At 41.9% G+C, this 20,738-nt stretch overlaps 1 protein-coding gene across 2 annotated transcripts; it reads left to right on the top strand.

The window, feature by feature from the left end:
* Window positions 1–1,275: 1,275 nt before the first annotated feature.
* LOC145357377 (adenine phosphoribosyltransferase) lies at window positions 1,276–20,511 on the top strand. Of its 2 annotated transcripts, none has more exons than XM_080210695.1 (6): window positions 1,276–1,398; window positions 5,199–5,322; window positions 7,094–7,187; window positions 10,583–10,729; window positions 17,705–17,800; window positions 20,332–20,511. In XM_080210695.1, exons 1-6 carry the CDS (start codon window positions 1,373–1,375, stop codon window positions 20,502–20,504), a joined length of 660 nt encoding a protein of 219 aa, XP_080066821.1. In that variant the 5' UTR covers window positions 1,276–1,372; the 3' UTR covers window positions 20,505–20,511. The 2 variants fall into 2 exon arrangements, with proteins under 2 accessions (XP_080066821.1, XP_080066822.1); XM_080210696.1 differs by lacking the exon at window positions 1,276–1,398 and adding an exon at window positions 4,119–4,361.
* Window positions 20,512–20,738: the final 227 nt, after the last annotated feature.

Here is a 20,738-nt window from a genome sequence, read left to right as displayed (position 1 = left end):
TGTACTGTCTGGAGACAATACATATCTCTTTAACCTGGGCTTAATGCTCCTTCCACTCACATTGTTGGCTTCTGTAAGACTAGAATAGCAGGTTAGGTGTAAAGACTTGCATTCTAATCAGCAATCTGTGAGGGTGGAGCCTGAGTGTGGATGGGGACTGAGCAGGTCTTATGATGGGGAACTATGCAGGAGGAGCCAAGCAGGAGAGTTTGTACAGGTATGGAGAATGAAAGGGGGGTGTTCATGCAAGGGAGGAGCATGACGGGAGGGTTATGTCCAGGTTATGAAAGGGGAAATATTGGGAGATCCTAATGCCCTGATATCGGTGACCCATGTTGGGGAGTGTATGGGAAAACATATTACCAATGCGGCAGGTTGTGCTCCCAATGTCATGGGGGGAGGAAGGAGGTCTCCCAATGCACTGTGAGAGTGAGGAGCCCTTTCAAAATGGTGCCCAATTGTTTCGCAGCCGTGCTTACCCCTCTGTTTAGGCTCAATCCCTCCCACTCCTCTCCCTCTAGGATCAGCGCACAACTCATCACTCTCCAAAAAAATGACAAAGAACATAAAGAACAAAGAACAACACAGCACGGGAAACAGGCCCTTCGGCCCAACGAGCCCGCACCGCCATTTTAACATTGTGAGTTCCCTCTTCCACCCATGACCTTTGTCTACGCTTATGGCACTCCACATTGGAAACCAGATTGAGGCGAGACTAATTTAGGGACAATTTGTTACAGCAATCAGCCTAAGAGCACATCTTTGGGGTGTGGGAGGAAACTGGAGCACCCGGAGAAAACCCTCGCGAGCACGGGGAGAATGCGCAAACTCCCATGACTGCGAATGGGCTGATTACATTCTGGACTGCAGTGGACAGACCAGGCAGATTGTTCTGGCATTCTTGTTGTGTTCTTTTTATATTCCATTGGTAATGGAATCAGGAAGGTTAGGTTTAGAGTCTCCAGTCTGTTGAAATTATACTCTGCTGAGAATGCCAATAAGCAGCTGGATGAATTACCTAAGGAACAGTTAGCAGGACAGTGCCAAAGGGGACTCTGTTGAAATTATAGGCTCACATCGGCAGAGTACATTCAGACACGGAATTTCACACTGCTGCCCAACAATCTGTAACCTGGAGTTTACAAACTATTGATCAACAAGGCTTGGATCTGTTAGGAGTTCATTCAGAGCATAACCTGTTTGTCAGAGTACCTTGACCTTATGGCAAGACTTCACGGGTTAATGATCTATAACGGGCAGCTGCACAAAGTCCAGGACTGAAAAGCTCTGTCCGAAGAAGCTCCAAATAGCCACTAATTTGTGAATCAAACTTTCCTTGGGGTTAAGTTTATAAGAACGGAGAAAGACCGAAATGTGGCATAATCAACAGTCAGGAAGGTAAGTCACCTTTACCTTCATTAAGAACGGGAGCTGAAGGTGATAAACGATGGACAGAGTGTCAACCAAAAAAATAGAAAGTACTTTTCAGCAATATTTGGTAAGGGGGGGTGGAGGCTGTGTTGTACTTGTTTCATATTTTCAAACTAAACTGCTGACTCAAAGCGCCAGGGAGTTGGGTCCGATTCCTGGCTTGGGATACTGTCTCTGTGGAGTCTGTATTTTCTCTTATGTCTGCGTAGGTTTCCTCTGGGTGCTCCGGTTTCTTCCCTCAGTCCAAACAACGTGCTGGTTAGATGCATTGTCCGTGCTAAATTCTCCCTCAGAGTACCCTAACAGGCGCCGCAGTGTGGCGACTGATTTTCACAGAAACTTCATTGCAGAGTTAACATAAGCCTACTTGTGACACCAATAAATAAACTTAAAACTTTAAAACCTGCAGTTATTGTGCAAAGTAAACATTTATTCTGAGCACTGTCTACTAATTCTTCAGTTTCTCCACTGGGAGTTCAGTAAGAAATGATCTTTATGCTGTTTTCCAGACATTTTGACAAAGTGTTTTCAAGGATTTCTTCCATCAAGACTAGTATATTTTTTAAATCGCTGATTTGAATTGCTAGCTTAATAAAAGCTAGATACCCTGTCAAGATGCCAGAAAAAGCTTGGGCCTCATGTTTAACTTTTTGTTAAGTTTTAATTGCTATCAAACAACCTCACTGGTGCTGAAAATTTACCTTTTCAAATGTGGAGTCTCAATCCTTCAGATTTGAATTGTTGTTGGAGATGTGAAAATAATTAAAAATTAAAATAATTTCTAATAATGTTTCATTTCAACCTCTGTTAATTCCATCTTTCTTTCCCTCTCATTACTTCACTTTCTGTACATTACCTTACACAGAATTAAATATTCTAATGTACTTTTCAGGGCTGCCTTATTAGGTTCCAATTGGGTCAGAAATGGCAGCTGGGCAGGCGGGTGCATGAAATAGTCAGCATGTTGGTTTCATGGCACCATTCTGCCCTGAGTCCTGTTCTTGGAGATGGAATGGGGTCAGATGCTGGTGGAAAGGCTACTTGCCTGCAAGTGGTGGTAGCCAATTCAATTTGATCAACAACCTACCAAGGCCTATTGTCAGAGGCTGACTAGAATTTTCCAGTCAGCCTCCAGTTTCCCTGTGGTGTTGGGGAAGTGTGCAGTTGCCTGGAGGCCTTCTTCTAAAAGATGGGAGACTGGCACTAGAGACAGAATTCTGCTCTAGCTGCAGGCCACCCCATAGAGGAACTTCTCTCTCTTATATTTGGGGTCTAATTATAGACTATAAAAAGACCACGAGGTAAGTCGGTGTAATCATTTTAATCAGGCAATTGAGGTGGGCCTGTTAGAATATGAACTCCCTGACTATGGACCCATAAAAAGGTGTCCATAACACAAAAAGATGTCCCTGATTAAGGGCCAAATTGATGGGCCAATCAAGGAGCCTCTTGCTTTGTATTTAACCAGGCGTGTCAGTTCCTCTGGAACTCCTAGTATCGGCTGCTAACTGAAATCACTCTGTATGTTGTTGTCAGACTTGTGGATAAAGGGGTTTTGGTGAACAGATTTCTGTCTCTGAGGATTTATTACAGTTAGTATAATTTGAACATGGAATGATTTATTGAACATCTTAACAGCAGCAAGGTCAGTCCAAGACTGACTCCCCCCAAGCTCTACCCTGGGTGGAGCATCTAGCCTGAATCATCTGACCCACTCTCTTAAAGGGGAGTAACCCCGACTATAACATCCTCCAGAGGTAGAGATGCTCAAAATCATGAGGGGACTGGATAGAGTTGCTGGGGAGAAACTGTTCTTATTCGGATAAGGATCAAGAATGATAGAGCACAGAATTAAAATGATTTGCAAAAAAAGCAAATGAGAAAAATCCTTTTCCATAAAGCAAGTGGTTTGGGTCTGGAATGCACTGCCTGGAATTGTGGTGGGGGCAGGTTCAACTGAGACACTCAAGGGGGAGCATTAGATGATTATTTTGAATAGAAACAACATATAGGGGTGCAGGGAAATGGTAGGAAATGGCAGTAGGTCATGATGCTTGTTTGGAGAGATGGTACAGACATGATGGGCCAAATGACCTCCTTCTGTGCTGTAACAATTCTGTGACTCTGTGTGATTCTGCGATACAATGTTAGCGTAGGTGTGAAAGAGCTATTTTAATTTTATGTGTAATAAGTTTGGAGAGCATGCCTCTATCTTGGGGCTGCATCTTTTAGATGATCTGTACAGGGAGCCTGCTGGAGGGCCTCATATTGACCAATACAACAGAATGAATCTGCTGAGTTAGGTCCAGTTTCCTGGGCAACTATTGTCGGAGTGTCACCAGTGGAAATACAAACACAGCAGGCTGACTAATTCGAGTCCTTCGCCTTATAATGCAATGGGTTTTGCAGCTTCCCTCAAACTGTCTGGGTTTGGATTTGCTTATAAGATGCAAAATAGTTTGAAAGACTTGGTCAAGTAATTCCTGCCATGTCCAATGTTAAGAAACAGTATGTTATTCTTTCTTTTTATATAGTAGCGAGGGATATGAGTGTGCATTACAGTATTATCCTTAATAGCCAAGGCAGTCTTGACCGCAGCCTCAAGGCCTATTTCAGGCTTCATGGGTGGAGCTAACTTATTTTTGCAGCTGACCCTAGATTAGGTTACAACTTTTGACACACAGGCATTACTAAAGCAGTACTCAGGCACAGGAGTCGATCAGATGCTGTTAATCTTTACCCAAGGAAGGGCCAATATTTTGCTCACTATCTAGTTTTGGTTTCACAAGTGATTACTATTAGTCACGGAGATGCTTTCCTTATAACGGACATGAGGAAAGATTCAGTTGCTGATGGTCTTGTTCCAATACTTGAAAGGGAAGAAGGAAAAACACAAATAGTAACCCCTGAGGAAGAGGAGGAGGAGTCAGGTATGCGTGGGCCTACCAGGAAGATGACAAAGTGCAGACATTAAGATTAAGGACATTATTAAACTAGAAAGAGTGCAGAAAAAATTTATTAAGATGCTATCAGGACTTAATGTTTTGAGTTATAAGGGGAGGCTGGATAGACTGGGACTTCTTCCCTGGAGCGTAGGAGCTTAGGGATGATCTCACAGAGGTCTATAAAATAATGAGGGGCATACATCAGCTAGACAGTCAACATCTTTTCCCAAAGGTAGAGGAGTCTAAAATTAGAGGGCATAGGTTTAAGATGAGAGAGGAGAGATACAAAAGGTCCAGAGGGGCAATTTTTGCACACAAAGGATGGTAAGTGTCTGGAACAAGCTGCCAGAGATAGTAATAGAGGCAGATACAATCTTTTCTTTTAAAAAGCATTTCGACAGTTACATGGGTAAGAATAGTATCGAGGGATATGAACCAAATGTGGGCACGTGGGACAAGCTTAGTGGTAAAAAGGGGCTGGTATAGACAAGTTGGGCCGAAGGGCCTGTTTCCATGATGTAAACCTCTATGATGCTATGACACTAATAGAAACTTATTGGAATTAGGGAATGAAGAGAAGATTTAAATACTGTAATGCACACTGATTTAAAACACATTCCTTGTGTTGTGGGAGCTTCCATAAAGCAAAATTACATTTTATTTTATAGGAATAAACTGATATGTCAATAGTGAAGAGCAAGGTGAGAGGAAGATCATGTGGGGCATATGCTCTGGTGTAGACCTGTTAGATAAAATGATCTGTAATTTTTATGTACATTGGTTGCTCTTTGACCTTTTTTTAATTTGTTTTTTTTTCTCCAGCATGGAAGTATTAACTATCCCACAAGAACGCGGGAAGAGTTGGTACTTAGCTCTCATGGCACCCAATGTAAAGGGCCCACGGTATGCCTGGCTTGATCCATCCAGACTATATTGTAACCAACAGGTAGGCAGACTCAATGACATGCTGCATCAGGAGTAACATTACCCAGAAGTTAGAGGTGGTTTTAATTCTTGTAATGTTTTTCTGGTAACTATTTCTGCAGGGCAATAGGAACCAGCCAAAGTTTGCAATTTCGGATGGTTTTTCATTGCAGGGTGATGCCCAAAGGAAGTTTGAATTTCCCGGGAAATTGCCATGCAATCCTTACATGGGGATCTCTGGGTAAGGGGAGGGGGAGCCCCCGGTGTACCTTTGGGGTGCCCCCTCCCCGGTGCATCTTTGGGGTACCCCCTCCCTCAGTACAATGCCTTGGAGCTTGTAAGTGATGGGCCGGTAATTTTAAGAAAATTCATAGTCATTTGGACAAATGAGCAAATGAAGGTTAATTAAGGAAAGTGGGCATGGATTTGATGAGGACTAGTTGCGTTTAAGTAACTTGCTGGAAGTTTTGATGAAGTACTGGAGAAGGTTGATCAGGGTAATGCTATTGAGATGGTGTACATGGATATCCAGAAAGCATTTGATAAGATGATAAAAGGTATAGATAATGTAGAGATAGAAGGAATTCTTCCTCTTGTGGGGCATTCTAGGGCAAGAGGTTGTAATCTTAGGATAAGGTGTAGCAAATTTATAACAGAGTTGAGGAGAAACTACTTCTCCCAAAGGGTTGTGAATCTGTGGAATTTGCTACCCCAAAGTGTGGTGGACGCTGGGACAGTGAGTAAATTTAAGGAGTTGGACAGATTTTTAGTCGGTAATGAGTTGAAGGGTTATGGGGAGAAGGCAGGAAAATGGGAATGAGGGGCATATATGCCATGGTCAAATGGCGGAGTGGACCCAATGGGCCAAATGGCCTTATTCTGCTCCTATATCTTATGAACTTATGAACTATTTGATAAAATAATGCTCAACAGATCTGTGGAAAAAGTTCTATCTCATGAAATGTAAGGGGGACATGAGCAACATGGATACAAAATTGACTGAATGACAGGTAACAGAGTAATGGACTAGCCGAAATGTGTAGTGGACTTTCACTGGAGGAAAGGATGCCAGATGTTCCTTCCCAAAAAGAGCATTAGTGAACCAGATGTGTTTTTCTGACATTTGGCAATGGTCATCAGTAGATTCTTAATTCCAGATTTTTTTAACTGAATTCAAATTCCACCATCTGCCATGACAGCATTTGAACCTGGATCCCCAGGATATTAGTTGAGTTTCTGGATTAATAGTTTGGCGATAATAGCGAAAATAATGCCATTTTCCATGGGGTTTTTACACACCTTAAGATGGCTAAGTTAGAACTCTCTCATGCAAATTCCAGCCTTTGCTCTCAGTTAGATTTTCCTTTGAATTTAGTATGGAAAAAGCAACGGGATTTTGAGGAAAAACATTTTCATGCAGTGAGTGGTTAGGATCTGGAGTGCATTGCCTGAGGGTGAGGTGGAGGCAGTTCAGTTGAGTCACTCAAGAGGGAACTGAGTTGTTATTGGAAAAGGAAGAATGGGATAGGGTTAAGAGGAAAAGGTGGGCAAGTGCAAGTGGGTAAATTGGCACTACGGAATTCAGCAACTGCTGAAGGGCTGAGCAGAGTCATTGGACTAAATGTCCTATCACTGCTCTTATATTCCTACCTACAGCAAAACTACTTCAATGAAGAATATGAGAAATTAAATTGAAGTTCATAAAGTGTTTCACATAAAGATCAACTTTGATGTAACATTTGCCTTTGTGTCCACCACGATGGTTCAAATGTCATCTTTTATTTATTTTTAAGGCTTTTAAAGACTGCATTGAAGACTTGCTCCAGCCTTTCTTGAATGACACCATCGACATCGTGGCTGGGATTGATGCCATGGGCTTCATATTAGGTATATGCATAACATTGAGATTATAACAAATTAATGGTCTTACCTGGACTGGTTTAAAATTAAAACATCTCGATAATGTTAAACTCAGCATTGTCTCAGCATTAAGATGGGGTTGATACCAGGTCAGTTGTCATGTTAGTTAGTCACTCAGCTCACTAATACACATTTCAGTCACTTTGAAACAATGGAAACTCTTATGTATTATTGACTAAAATCTTAGATGTTCAACAAAGAATAACCGCACTGGGTTTTTGTTATTTGCTAACGAGTTTAAGGATAAACCTTGGTTGACCGCCTGACAGGCTGAACTCACAGTGTGATAGACATCCTTAGCAGCCAGCAACAAAATGCTTAGACTAACTCACTTAGAATAGCTCTATTAGATGGTAGACCATTTGCTGTGAGACACAGCAACGTGCACATCCTTACATTTGTTTCTTGGAGGAACATGTGAAAGCTGTATACTGTCCATTCATAGCAGCATTTATGGGGGCATTAAGGACCAAATACACAGATTGGCGTTAGAATCACATGAAGGCTGTTCAGAGTAGGGAAGGTTGCAGGATCCTTTTGCCAAAGGACATTAGACAATCAGATGCCTTTTTAGAGCAATCTGTTGGCTTTTATCCTTCATTTTGAAGGAAGCTGAAAGGATGACTCTGTTTCGCTCTCCAGCTGCTGAACATTTTCTGCTTTTAATTCAAAAATGGGTGGCACAGTGGCACATCTGCCTCACAGGGCCAGGGACCCGGGTTCGATTCCCAGCTTGGGTCACTGTCTGTGTAGAGTTTGCACATTCTGCCCGCATCTGTGTGGGTTTCCTCCCACAATCTTAAAGTCGTGCTGGTTAGATGCATTGACCCGAACAGGTGCCGGGGTGTGGCAACTAGTGGAATTTCACAGTAACTTCATTGCACTGTTAATGTAAGCCTTACTTGTGACTAATAAATAAACTTTACTTTACTTTAGCTTTCATGATCATTTGTTGTGGTGTTAGCCCATAAATTAGCAGACACTGAATTAAATTTCACAATGTACTATGATGGAATTTGAACCCTGAACGACTCTGGTATCACAGCTACGCAGCTCCCGTGAATCTGTGATGTATACTGGTTTATTAGTTTTTACTCAATAACGGTATTTTTAAAAATTGTATTCAGTCTTGGGATGTGGGCATCACTGGCTGGGCCAGCATTTATTGCCTATCCCAAATGGCCCATGAGAAAATGACAAATAACTGCCTTCTTGAACCACTGCTATACTTGTGGTGTAGGTATACCCACACTGCTGTTAAGGAGGGAGTTTCCGGATTTTGACCCAGCAACAATGAAGCAATAGTGATATATTTCCAAGTCGGGGTGGTGAGTGACAGAGAACTTCCAGGTGGTGGTGTTCCCATGTGCCTTCTGCCCTTGTCCTTCTAGGTGGTAGCTATTCTGCATTTGGAAGGTGCTGCCTAAGGAGCCTTAGTGAGTTCCTGCAGTGCATCTTATAGATGGTACGCACGGCTGCTAGTGCACCAGTGTTGGAGGGAGTGATTGTTTATGGATGGGGTGGCCAATGAAGCAAGCTGCTTTATCTTCCTTGGTTGGATGTATATAGTGGCCATTAATGTGGAAAATGTCCCAAGGTACTTCACAGGAGTGTTAATAGACATTGAGCCATTTAAGAAGATATTAAAATAGATGAGCTAAAGCTTAGTCAGAAATGTAGACATTAATGAGAATCTTAAAGGAAGAGAGAGAGATTAAGATGATTTTATGGTGGGAGCCTGTTTTAACGCAAAACCTTTGGTCAGACATACTTTGAGCCTGCCTTCTACATAGGAGTGTGCTGAACACCTTGGTTACATTGTTAGCTTTAGACCTCCATCCAGCAAGTCAATTATATCCATCACATTATCTAGTAATAAGACTCCTGCATCTACTATTGTGTTCAATCTATCAACTGCTGGTAGAAATTCGGAAGTAAGATGTGCCATTAAATCCCATTAGCAAAGCCCCTATTCGGCAATGTTACCATAACCTATTATGAGGTTAAATTAAATGCCTGGGCTTCTTATATAAAACATTTCTGAAAGGATATATTAAGTATTTGTTTGCATAAAGTTTGTCCTCATTCCTGCGGCTTAATCCTGATTTCTTTTTCCTTCTTTGAAAGAAGTTGGATTAAAGATTTGTACCACGCTGTTATAACAAGGTTGCTGCATTTGTTTGATGGAAACATATTAAAATTCTTGGAGGGTTTAGTCTTTTAGCACAAGCTTAGTTTTTCCAAAGTTTCTTTTTCCTTTAGATTGAACACATTATTACAAAATCAATTTAAATATGTCGGAGTCATGTTTCAATAATGTGCCAAGCATCATCTTCTGCCATTAGATATATGTGCGTTTTGTCTGTGATTGGCTATCCATTCATTCTAATGGTTCAGTCGTCATGGGCAATGTGTTTTGACATAGATTGGTGGCCAGTGAGCAGTGCACCACTATCACAGGCACATAGAATTTCCCCAAGAATCTCATCTATTCCTGCTTCCAATAAGTAATTCCACTTTCACCAGCAGAGGTGGCATGGCGGCACAATGGTTAGCACTGCTGCCTCGCAGTACCAGGGGCCTGGGTTCAATTCCAACCTCAGGTGACTGTCTGAGTAGAGGTTGCATGTTCTCCCCATGTCTGCATGGGTTTCCATTGGGTGCTGCACTTTCCTCCCAAGATCCAAAAATGTTCAGGTTAGGTGGATTGGCCATGCTAAACTGCCCCTTGGTGTCCCAAGATGTGTTGGTTAGGGGGATTTATGGGGTAAATACATGGGGTTATGGGGATAGGGTGCTATAGCTCGTATTCTAGATAGTTTCAGTCCCAGGTAAAATTAGAGTTTGTGTTCAGGTTGTTTCACAGTTCCATTAAATATCAAATTTATTTGCATTGCTGTTCTCCTCCAAATTCAAGTTAAGCCAGTTGGGTCTAGGAGAAGGAGGTTAACAGCAATCAGCCAGAAATGAGCAGTATGTTCTTTATTTTTGGCCTTTTGAGCTTTTAGGCTTCTTCAGAAACCCATATACATAATGTTTTTCTGCTATACAGAAGGATACAGTCATTGATACTGAAGGGTTGATTTTAACAAGACACTGCTCCAGATTGAAGCATTGATTGACAGGAGTATACATTCAGAATCAGTCCAATAGTTTTAAAGCCCCATCTTTCATCCATCCAGGGTGCGTGGGGTCCTTGATTATGCTGGCTGTTTTCCTAAGGCAGCCTTCATATGGAGAATATCCATATTGTAGGAATGTGCCTACCTGGGAGTCCATGCCTTCAACAGAGGAGGAGAATATTTGCGTTAATATTTTACCAAACACTCACGAGATCCAAATCTGCTATTTTGCAATTTTAGGAGCAGCTATAGCCCACCGTCTTGGGAAAGGGTTCTTGACGATCCGGAAAGAGGGTCACAGCTGTATAGAAACAAAGAGCAAACCCTACTCTGACTACACAGGTCGACAGAAAATTATGGAAATGCGCACTGATGTGGTTAAACCAGGTTGGTGTTTGATGATATATCATTTCATGTTTCACTCTTGGGATGTGACAAGATTGGTAAATATTGCAGATCTGCGGTTGCCGTGAACTAACTGGTTTGCTAGGCCATTTCACAGGACAGTTAAAAGTCAACCATGTTGATGCTGTAATATCCACATCAGGTCGGCTAATAAAACAAAGGAAACAGAGAAAAATACAGCACAGGAACAAGCCCTTAGGTCCACCAAGAATGTGCTGATACGTGAGTTCTATCCCTCTGTTCGTCTCCCATTCATGAATCTAATAACTAGTGCCGGATTTAGACTTGGTGAGGTCCTAAGCTATATAAAGCTTGGAGGCCCCTGGTTAAAAAGTTACACCGAAAGGTCTCACAAAGGTGCATACCAAAACTGGACCTTGGGTCGCCACAAAAAAATTGAAAACATAGTTATGGCTTTTAATTATTTAATAGCAAGGTATTTAAAGTGAAAAATACAAATTATTTTCAGTTGAATGCATTTACTGATTACATATTTATCATTTGGCTGGCTTGATCTCTCTCATAGATTATAATATAGTATATCCTGGAAACAATACTTAAATGTAATTTTAAAAATAATTTTAAGATACATTAATATATATACAAAATGCTGACAGAATAAGTAATCAGGATCACTTTTATTAATATAAGTAATAATGAAATCATTTGCAAAATCAGAAAATTGATATCAGATGCAACTTAAAACATTTTCTTTCTTGATTTCTCAAAAGCAAAATCATGAATTATGTCCTCAAATGATATGCTACGCAGTTTATCGCTTTCTATGCACATGATGCTAAGTACAGGCAGTTTGTCTTGAGACATGGTTGCTCTCAATTCATTTTTGATTCTCTTCAGCTGCGAAAATTACCTTTCTCCTGAACAATTTGTTACCATCAGACATAAGAGTAGTTGTAATATTGCTTCCACATTAGGGAAAACTAAATGAATCTTTTCTTGGAAGATGATTTGATACAGATCTTTGTGGCAAATTTGTTCTTTTCCTGGATAATTCTGTTTGACATCTTGAAGGGAACTGCTTGATAGAGCAGACGCAGCACGGTTTCGTTAAGGGGAAGTCGTGTCTGACAAATTTACTGGAGTTCTATGAGGATGTGTCTAGGGCGGTGGATAGAGGAGAGCCGGTGGATGTGGTCTTTCTTGATTTTCAGAAGGCGTTTGACAAAGTGCCTCACAAGAGGTTATTGCAGAAGGTCGAGGGACATGGAGTTGGGGGTAGGGTGTTAGCGTGGATAGAGGATTGGTTGTCAAATAGGAGGCAGAGAGTGGGGGTCAGTGGGTGCTATTCGGATTGGCAGTTGGTGACTAGTGGAGTGCCTCAGGGGTCGGTGCTGGGGCCTCAGCTATTTACCATTTATATAGATGATCTGGAGGAGGGAACTGAGTGTATGGTGTCAAAATTTGCTGATGACACCAAGATTGGTGGAAAGGCAAATTGTGCGGAGGGTGTGGAGAGTCTGCAGAAGGATCTAGATAGGCTGGGCGAATGGGCCAGGAACTGGCAAATGGAATTTAATGTTGGCAAGTGTGAGGTGGTCCACTTTGGTAGGAATAATGGTAGGAAGGATTATTACTTATGTGGAGAAAAACTGCAGCAGGCGACGGTGCAGAGGGACCTCGGGGTCCTTGTGCATGAGTCGCAAAAACCCAGCTTGCAGGTGCAGCAGGTGGTCAGGAAGACGAATGGGATGCTGGCCTTCATAGCGAGGGGGATTGAATATAAAAGTAGGGAGGTCTTGCTGCGGCTGTATAGGGCATTGGTGAGGCCGCAGCTGGAGTACTGTGTGCAGTTTTGGGCGCTGTACTTACGCAAGGATATTTTGGCCTTGGAGGGAGTGCAGAGGAGGTTTACTAGGCTGATGCCGGAGTTGAGGGGGTTGAGCTATGAGGAGAGGCTGAATAAACTAGGCTTGTACTCGTTAGAGTTTAGAAGAATGAGGGGAGATCTCACTGAGACATATAAGATGATGAATGGGATGGATAGGATAGAGGTGGAGAGACTCTTCCCGCTCAGAAAGGACAGTAGGACTAGGGGGCACAGCCTCAAGATAAAGGGGGGACGGTTTAGAACGGAGTTGAGGAGGAACTTCTTCACTCAAAGGGTGGTGAATCTCTGGAATTCTCTGCCCGTTGAAGTGGTGGAGGCTACCTCGCTAAATGTTTTTAAGACGCGGGTTGATGGGTTTTTGATAAGAGAGGGGATTAAGGGTTATGGGGAGAGGGCGGGAATGTGGAGCTGAGCCACAACAGATCAGCCATGATCTTATTGAATGGCGGGGCAGGCTCGAGGGGCCAGATGGCCTACTCCTGCTCCTATTTCTTATGTTCTTATGTTCTTATGACATAAGCATGGAAGTGTTTCAGTTCCCCTGTAGTTTTCCTTAGCTGAGATTCCAGACTCTGTTGTCTCAGTAGCAAAGGTACTAGGCTGTGATTGTTTTGGACTTTGCTGATCACCTTGGGTTTGTGGATCCTTATCTGTTTCTGGGGTAAAGTAACTGTCAACCTTTGGTAATTTTTTGAGTTGCTCTTTGCACTGGTGCTTTCTTTTTCTTTTCTGGTGTCCTGTCCTAAATGTTCTCTTCATTGTCAACCTTGTGAAATCTTGTGAGACTCCTGCAGATTATGAGGCCCTAAGCTGTAGCTTGTTTAACTTATGCCTAAATCCGGCGCTGCTAATAACATTGGATATTCTTCTCTAAAGGACATTAACAAGCCCCAACTGCTAGTTTTTAATGAAAATTTGATAACTTCGTCAACTCATTTATTTTTTTCTCCAGAGTTTCCAACTCAATTCAAAGTCTCAAATTGCCATCATGGGCTTTGAGCTAACTTTTCCCGGGTTACTGGCCAGACCAGGTCTACTGGTCCAGTGATTAACCATCACAGTACTGTACCCACTACTCACAAGGTCATAATAGAATCAGGGCACAATTTCAACATAGGAAACGAGTAATGTAATTTAAACTTCACAGTTATATCCTGAACTAATTGCAGCCAGGCAAAAGTGATTTTGTACAGTTCAAGTGTATGTTTTTCAGCAAAGAAGAAGGTAAGCTAAATGATTTCAAATGACTGAAGATTAAATATCACCAAGTTGTTAACTCCAAATTGACATTTATTCATTCATGGTACTGTACCGTACCAATTACGTACCACTGTGCTACCGTGGGTGGCATAGTAGCACAATGGTTAGCACTGCTGCTTCACAGCTCTAGAGACCTGGGTTCGATTCCTGGCTCGGGTCACTGTCTGTGTGGAGTTTGCACATTCCCTTCGTGTCTGCGTGGGTTTCCTCTGGGTGCTCCGGTTTCCTCCCACAGTCCAAAGATGTACAGGTTAGGTTGATTGGCTGTGCTAAAATTGCCCCTTAATGTCCTGGGATGTGTAGGTTAGAGGGATTAGTGGGTAAAATATGTAGAGACATGGGGGTAGGGCCTGGGTGGGATTGTGGTCGGTGCAGACTCGATGGGCTGAAGAGCCTCTTTCTGCACTGTAGGGTTCTATGATTCTATGATTCACAGCTTTAGCCAATAACAAACCTTATTTGTGACTGTTTAAAAACTCTCAAATACGAATTAAAAATTAGCCTCGGGACATCGGACTTGTATATGAAACTGAAACCCTTAAAAATGATTGTCTCAAAAATAAAATGGCCAACAGGGCATCCAGGAGTTGTAGAGAGTGCACAGGTGTCAAGTGTAAAGGGAATGAGTTTGTCCATCAATAAAGATTACAGAAGATCAAACTCCATGGTCTAGAAAGAGATGAAGTAAATGAGCAAAACTCTTCAACAGCATATTGGGAAGAATTTACATCAATACAGCGATGTAAAACAAAAATGAATTACTTTCAAAGCATGGCCATTGCTCTTGTGTGAGCAGAAAAAGCAGCCCATTATACAGGGCAAGATCCCACAAATAGAAAATGAAGCAAATGATTGCGTGAGTGAAATATTGACAATGTTGGAATTCTGAAACAAAAAACGGAAAATGCCGTTTATTATAAAGTTTATTTATTAGTGTCACAAGTCGGCTTACATTAACACCACAATGAAGTTACTGTGAAAACGCCCTAGTTGCCACACTGTGGCAGCTGTTCGGATATACTGAGGGAGAATTTAACATGGCCAATGCACCTTTCCATGTCTTTTGGACTGTGGAAAGAAACTGGAGCACCCGGAAAAAGCTCACACAGTCACAGGGAGAACATGTACACCCTGCAAAGACAGTGATCCAAGCCAATTGAACCTGGATCCCTGGCACTGTGAGGCAGCAGTACTAGCCATTGTGCCACAGTGCCACCCTGGAAACACTGGTCAGGCAGGCAGCATCTATGGAAGTAACAGACAAGTCGCTGTTTCAGATATGAATCGCTTGTCAAAATTAACTTGAGCAAAATGAGAACTTGCAAGGGTTATGTGATTTTCTTTCTGGCTGGAACTGATTGATATTAAGTGTTGGACACTTACTTTTCTTCTTCAAATAGAATCACCTTTTGGCTAAGATCAAGCATCAGTTCAAGCCCAAAATGGGGTGCGATGTCTTATCTTGTCAGCTTGGATCTTATTTGTCTCTCCTGTGGGGACGATGAAATGGATTCAGTTGGATTTTGAATTTGGTTTTGGGAGCAAGCAAGGAATGGATTTGGGTTTTCCAGGTCCATTCTGAACATTGCCTTTGTAACGTTAAGGACGGAATTTAAAAAATTTAAAAAGCACCATGGACATTTGAATTGACATTGCTGTTGCTGCCACAAATAGCATTTTAGCCAGGAGTTGATATGAAAGCGAAATTATTATTCAGGGGGAACCAATGTCTCTTAAAAAGAATGGTCTATCCTTATAATTGTCCACTTATGTGATAATATTGATTTATAAATAACCTACTGCATATTCATATCTCTCATGCTGAATAAGAATAAAATTTACCAACCTTGACATACTTGTTGTGCGCTGGGTGCCTCTGCAATTCTCTACTCTTTTGTCCTTTTCTGTTTGTTTCATTGATGGCAGTGTTACAGATAGGCTCAAGAGAGAATTGAAACCTTTGCTCCCATTCGCTTACTCTGCGTAATCAGTGTGTTTTTTAAAATAGATATGTGTGTTTCGCAGCCCCTGGAGTATGTGCAGCCAACTTAAATAACAGCAGCAAGCTTTCTTGGGGTTAAATAAAGAGGATTATTTATTTGTCCATTCACCCTGAAGGTCCAAATACTACATCACTCATGCACAACACGCAAACACACACACTAGAAAGATACAGTTCAAGAAAGCACTTTTATAAAATGTAAACAAAAGAATGGTTTGGCTTACTGGAGGAAAATAAGTCATTGTAAACCTGTTAAAGTTTTCACTCCGAAAGGAGAAGCTGAGAGGAGTTAATAGCTGGAGTCAATTATCAGGATTATTGCTGGATTCCCTCAGCAGGTCATGAAATTAGTCACTTGTGATTTTTTTGTTGCCAAGTGATCAAATTTCTTTACAAGTGAATAGGAATCAAGCTGGGAAAGTTTTAAAATGCGACAGTCTCTGGGTTTAAAAAGGCTGAGGTGTTGCTGCCTCTTTCTGCAGCTGGCACTCTACAGTGGCTGTTCTTTGCAGACTGACTAGTTTTCCCCTGGTTTTTGGGGATAGAACTCACTTTCTGAAGATAGTTTCACACACTTTATCAGTTGCTGCTGTTCACACAGAGCAGTTTGGAAATGCAAATGCCATTGCTACATAAAGGGAGATCAGTGGCACAATGGCTAGCACTGCTGCCTCACAGCACCAGGGATGTGGGTTTGATTCCTGACTTGGGTCACTGTCTGTGTGGAGTTTGCACATTCTCCCTGTATCTGCGTGGGTTTTCTCCAGGTGCTCCGGTTTACTCCCACAATCTGAAAGAAGTGCTGGTTAGGTGCATTGGCCATGCTAAATGCTCCCTCACTGTAAGCAAACAGGTGCCGGAGTATGGCGACTGAGGGATTTTCACAGTAACTTCATTGCAATGTTAATGTAAGCCTGTGACTAATAAGTGAATAAATAATGATAGTCATTCACACCTACTTATGGACAACTGGTCTCTGAGTTCTCTTTTGTTAAATTTCAAACCTGGAGATATGAAATCTGGAAGTCTATTGACTTGGAGTTTTGGATAAACCACAAATAATAGCAGTCCAAAGATGAATTTCTCCTGGGAATGTCCATTTAAGGGAAAGGCTCTCACCTAAGTTTATTCAATTAGGAACTTTCCGGAGACTTGATATACGTTTAAGTAAATGCAGAAATTTTAAAAGTTCATTGCCCACCGGCAGCCATCATAGTGACCTGCTGATGTCAATTTTTAAAAGTAAACCAATTCTACAAAATTATAAAAATGAAGGCAGCCCACATTTAAAGTTATGAACAGGACATGTAGAATGAAGTGATTGCTCAGTTTGCAAGTCACTGGCACCAGTTGGGAAACCATGGGGAAGCACCAAACAAAGAATATATAATATCATGGAATCTATACAGTACAGAGGATGCCATTCAGCCCATCGAGTCAGTACCAACCACAATCCCACCCAGGCCCTATTCCTATAACCTCTCATATTTACTCTGCTAATCCCCCTCACACTAGAGTCAATTTAGCATGGCCAATCAACCTAACCCACACATCTTTGGACTGTGGGAGGAAACTGGAGCACCCGGCAGAAACGCACAGAGACACAGAGAGAAAGTGCAAGCTCCAAAGCCACGGTGCTGCCCATAGTGAGTTGTAGTCACTCACAAGGGAGATGGAAAATGGAAGGAAATTCCACTCTGGGCTACTTTGGATAACTCTTAGCAGCTAACTGCACAGCATTTTTTTGCAGGATGCCTTCTACTCTCAGTAAAGGGTGTTGAGTGCTGGTGGAGCAGGGCAAAAATATATACCCTATCAAAAACCTTCAAAACTTGTGTGCTTTCAGGTTTACGAATCCTGTTGGTAGACCAGTGGATTGAGACTGGAGGCACGATGGAGGCTGCAATTGCACTCATTGAAGAACAGGGTGGAACTATAGCAGGTAGGGAGAGAAAATAATGCCAATTGATCACAGCCAGTAATAAAGCACCCCTGGTATATCTTTTAACTTGTGCCAGCATTATTCTGCTGTTGTAATCGAACAACACCACCATCAAAAATGTAAGGGAGGGCATTTTGCTTCAACCTTGTTGAAAAAGGATGTTAAAAATATGAATTGAATATTCCTACCCTGAATGCAAGAAGATGTCCAATTGTGTTCTAATATTGCTGAGCAGACATTGTGATTCTTCCGGAGTCTCCAACTATATTCCGTCGAAGACCATAACCAGTCCACATTATTTTCGATTTGTTTATGTTGCAATCATAAACTTCAGTTTAAGATCCATTTCAGTAGCACTTTTTTTGCAAGTAAGCATTGATTTTGTACATTATTATGTTTTGGAGTGTGCTATATCACGTAACTCATTTGTCAACATGAATAAACGAGGCACTTTACCCATGCAATTGCAGATTTCAATATCTTCTGGAAACATTGATGGGAATATGAATATGAACAAAAAAAATCCAAATGTATGGAACTATTAAAACACATGAATTTGGCAAACTGGATATCAAAATTCTTGAAGAATATCAAAAGCTATTTTGTAGATCCTCATATTCTTCGTTTATCTTAGCATTTAGCAATCATGTAGTGACAAAACGTAGGAATAAGAAAAAGCAAATGAAACAGCAGGAGGGAGAATAAAGAGAACTAAGAAAGTGGACTTAATATGAAGTCTTAACTTCTGAAGACATCATTGAGAAATCTGCAAACTTAAGAATAGTACTCCCGCTGTCTTCATTAAATCCTTGCACTGGAGCGCAATAGCCCTGACACGGATCCTCACAGGACCTCACCAGTAACTGGACCCCAGGCAGATTAACTAGTGAACATTCTTCTTGCAGGGAAAGTTAGTACATAGGGTCTCTCTGGGGTTGATAAAAGCAAAATACTGCGAATGCTGGAATTTGAAACAAAAACAGAAAATGCTGGAAAATCTCAGCAGGTCTGACAGCATCTGTGGAGAGAAAATAGAGCCAATGTTTCAAGTCTGGATGAGGAAGTCTCGTAGAGAGAATTGTTGTAGATCTCAGAAACTCAGCTCCCCACCCCCCTCCGATGATCCTGGAGAGCAGATTTCAGCTTTGACAAAGGGTCATCTAGCCTCAAAATGCTGGCTCTATTTTCTCTCCACAGATGCTGTCAGACCCGCTGAGATTTTCCAGCATTTTCTGTTTCTCTTTGGGGTTGAGTTGGTTCCAAGGTTATATACCTGATAGTGGAATTAGAATAACCAGCTACACCAGACTCTGTCTGTGCCGTGAGTCTGTCACCCTTACAGTACACAAGAACATTGTTCTCCGTCTAAGCTCAGTAGCAGCAGTGCGTACTATCTACAAGATGCACTGCAGCAATTCACAAAAGATCTTTAGACAGCACCTTCCAAACCCATGACCACTTCCATCTAGAAGGACAAGGGCAGCAGATAAAGGGGAACACGACCACCTGCAAGCTCCCACCCAAGTCACTCACCATCCTGACTTGGAAATACATTGCTGTTCCTTCTCAGTTATTGGGTCAAAATTCTGGAATTCCCTCCCTAATGACATTGCGAGTCAACTCACAGAACATTGTCTGCAGTGATTCAAGAAGGCAGCTCACCACCGCCTTCTGAAGGGCAACTAGATATGGGCAATAAATGCTGGCCAGCCAATGATGCCCATGATCCATGAACAAATAAAAAAAATGATGACCTGGCAAGCTGAGCTCGTCAATATTATCTGGCGGCATAGAACTATCACAGGGAACTGGATTCATTATAGATAAAGGCAAAATACTACAGATGCTGGAATCTGTGACAAAAACAGAAAATGTTGGAAAATACCAGCAGGTCTGACAGCATCTGTTTCATATTTAAACTTTATTTATTAGTATCACACATAGGCCTAACATTAACACTGCAATGGAGTTACTGTGAAATTCCCCTAGTCACCACATTCTGGCACCTGTTTGGGTGCACTGTGGGAGAATTTACCAAGGCCAATGCACCAAACCAGCACGTCTTTCGGACTGTGGGAGGACATGGGGAGAATGTGCAGACCCTACACAGACGGTGACCCAAGTTGGGAATCAAACCCAAGTCCCTGGTGCTGTAAGGCAGTTATGCTAACCACTGGGCCACCTACCACTTTCTGTGGAGAGAGAACAGAGGGAAGGGTCATCCAGACTTGAAACATTGGCTCTATTCTCTCTTCACAGATGCTGTCAGACCTGTCAAGATTTTCCAGCATTTTCCGTTTTTGTTTGGGATTCATTATATTCAGTTTCAAAAAAACCCAGGAAGCTAAATGAATGGAAAGTCCTGTCTGAACAAACAGCAGGAAGCATAGCGGTGTTCCGTATGGTGAGAATAAATGGCTGTGGCTGAGGAGGGGAAGGCAGAACTGCAAACTCTGTTTGGGAAGTGTAGATGAGCCATGTTGTGTCTCTTCTCTATGTAACTCTTGTAACGTTCTTTGTTTCCTCTACAGGTATCGCTGCAATCTGTATTGAGGAAACTGAAGGAGGAAAGCGAATTAAAGCAAAATACAAATGTTCAAATTGTGTCCCCAGTCACCTGCAGCCTCAATTTAACAATAAATACCTGGAGACCTTTAAAGCCTTTGAGAGAAAAAATCCAGTTGTGCAAAATAAATCTGAGTGAAGCATCACTTGGCTCCTAAAGTCTCTTATTTATTTATGTGCTTACAACAGATGTAATATTTCAAAGTGCAAGTTCTTAAGGAGAGGCAGGAGTCAATGTCTAACTCCAATACCTCAGACATACAAAATGTATTCCTCTCTCCTCCCAAGTGTTTCACTTACTTACACCAATCCTTCATTGAAAGGGCAGAGATTCAACTTCCCCAAAGGCATTTGACTCTATTGCTCTTGTGGT

The sequence above is a fragment of the Carcharhinus amblyrhynchos genome, chromosome 23, assembly GCF_965287045.1.
Source record: "Carcharhinus amblyrhynchos chromosome 23, sCarAmb.v2.hapA, whole genome shotgun sequence".
In the NCBI taxonomy this organism is placed as follows: Eukaryota; Metazoa; Chordata; class Chondrichthyes; order Carcharhiniformes; family Carcharhinidae; genus Carcharhinus; species Carcharhinus amblyrhynchos.
The sequence above is the reverse complement of the archived record's forward strand: the minus strand, read 5'-3'. Positions and strand labels throughout refer to the sequence as shown.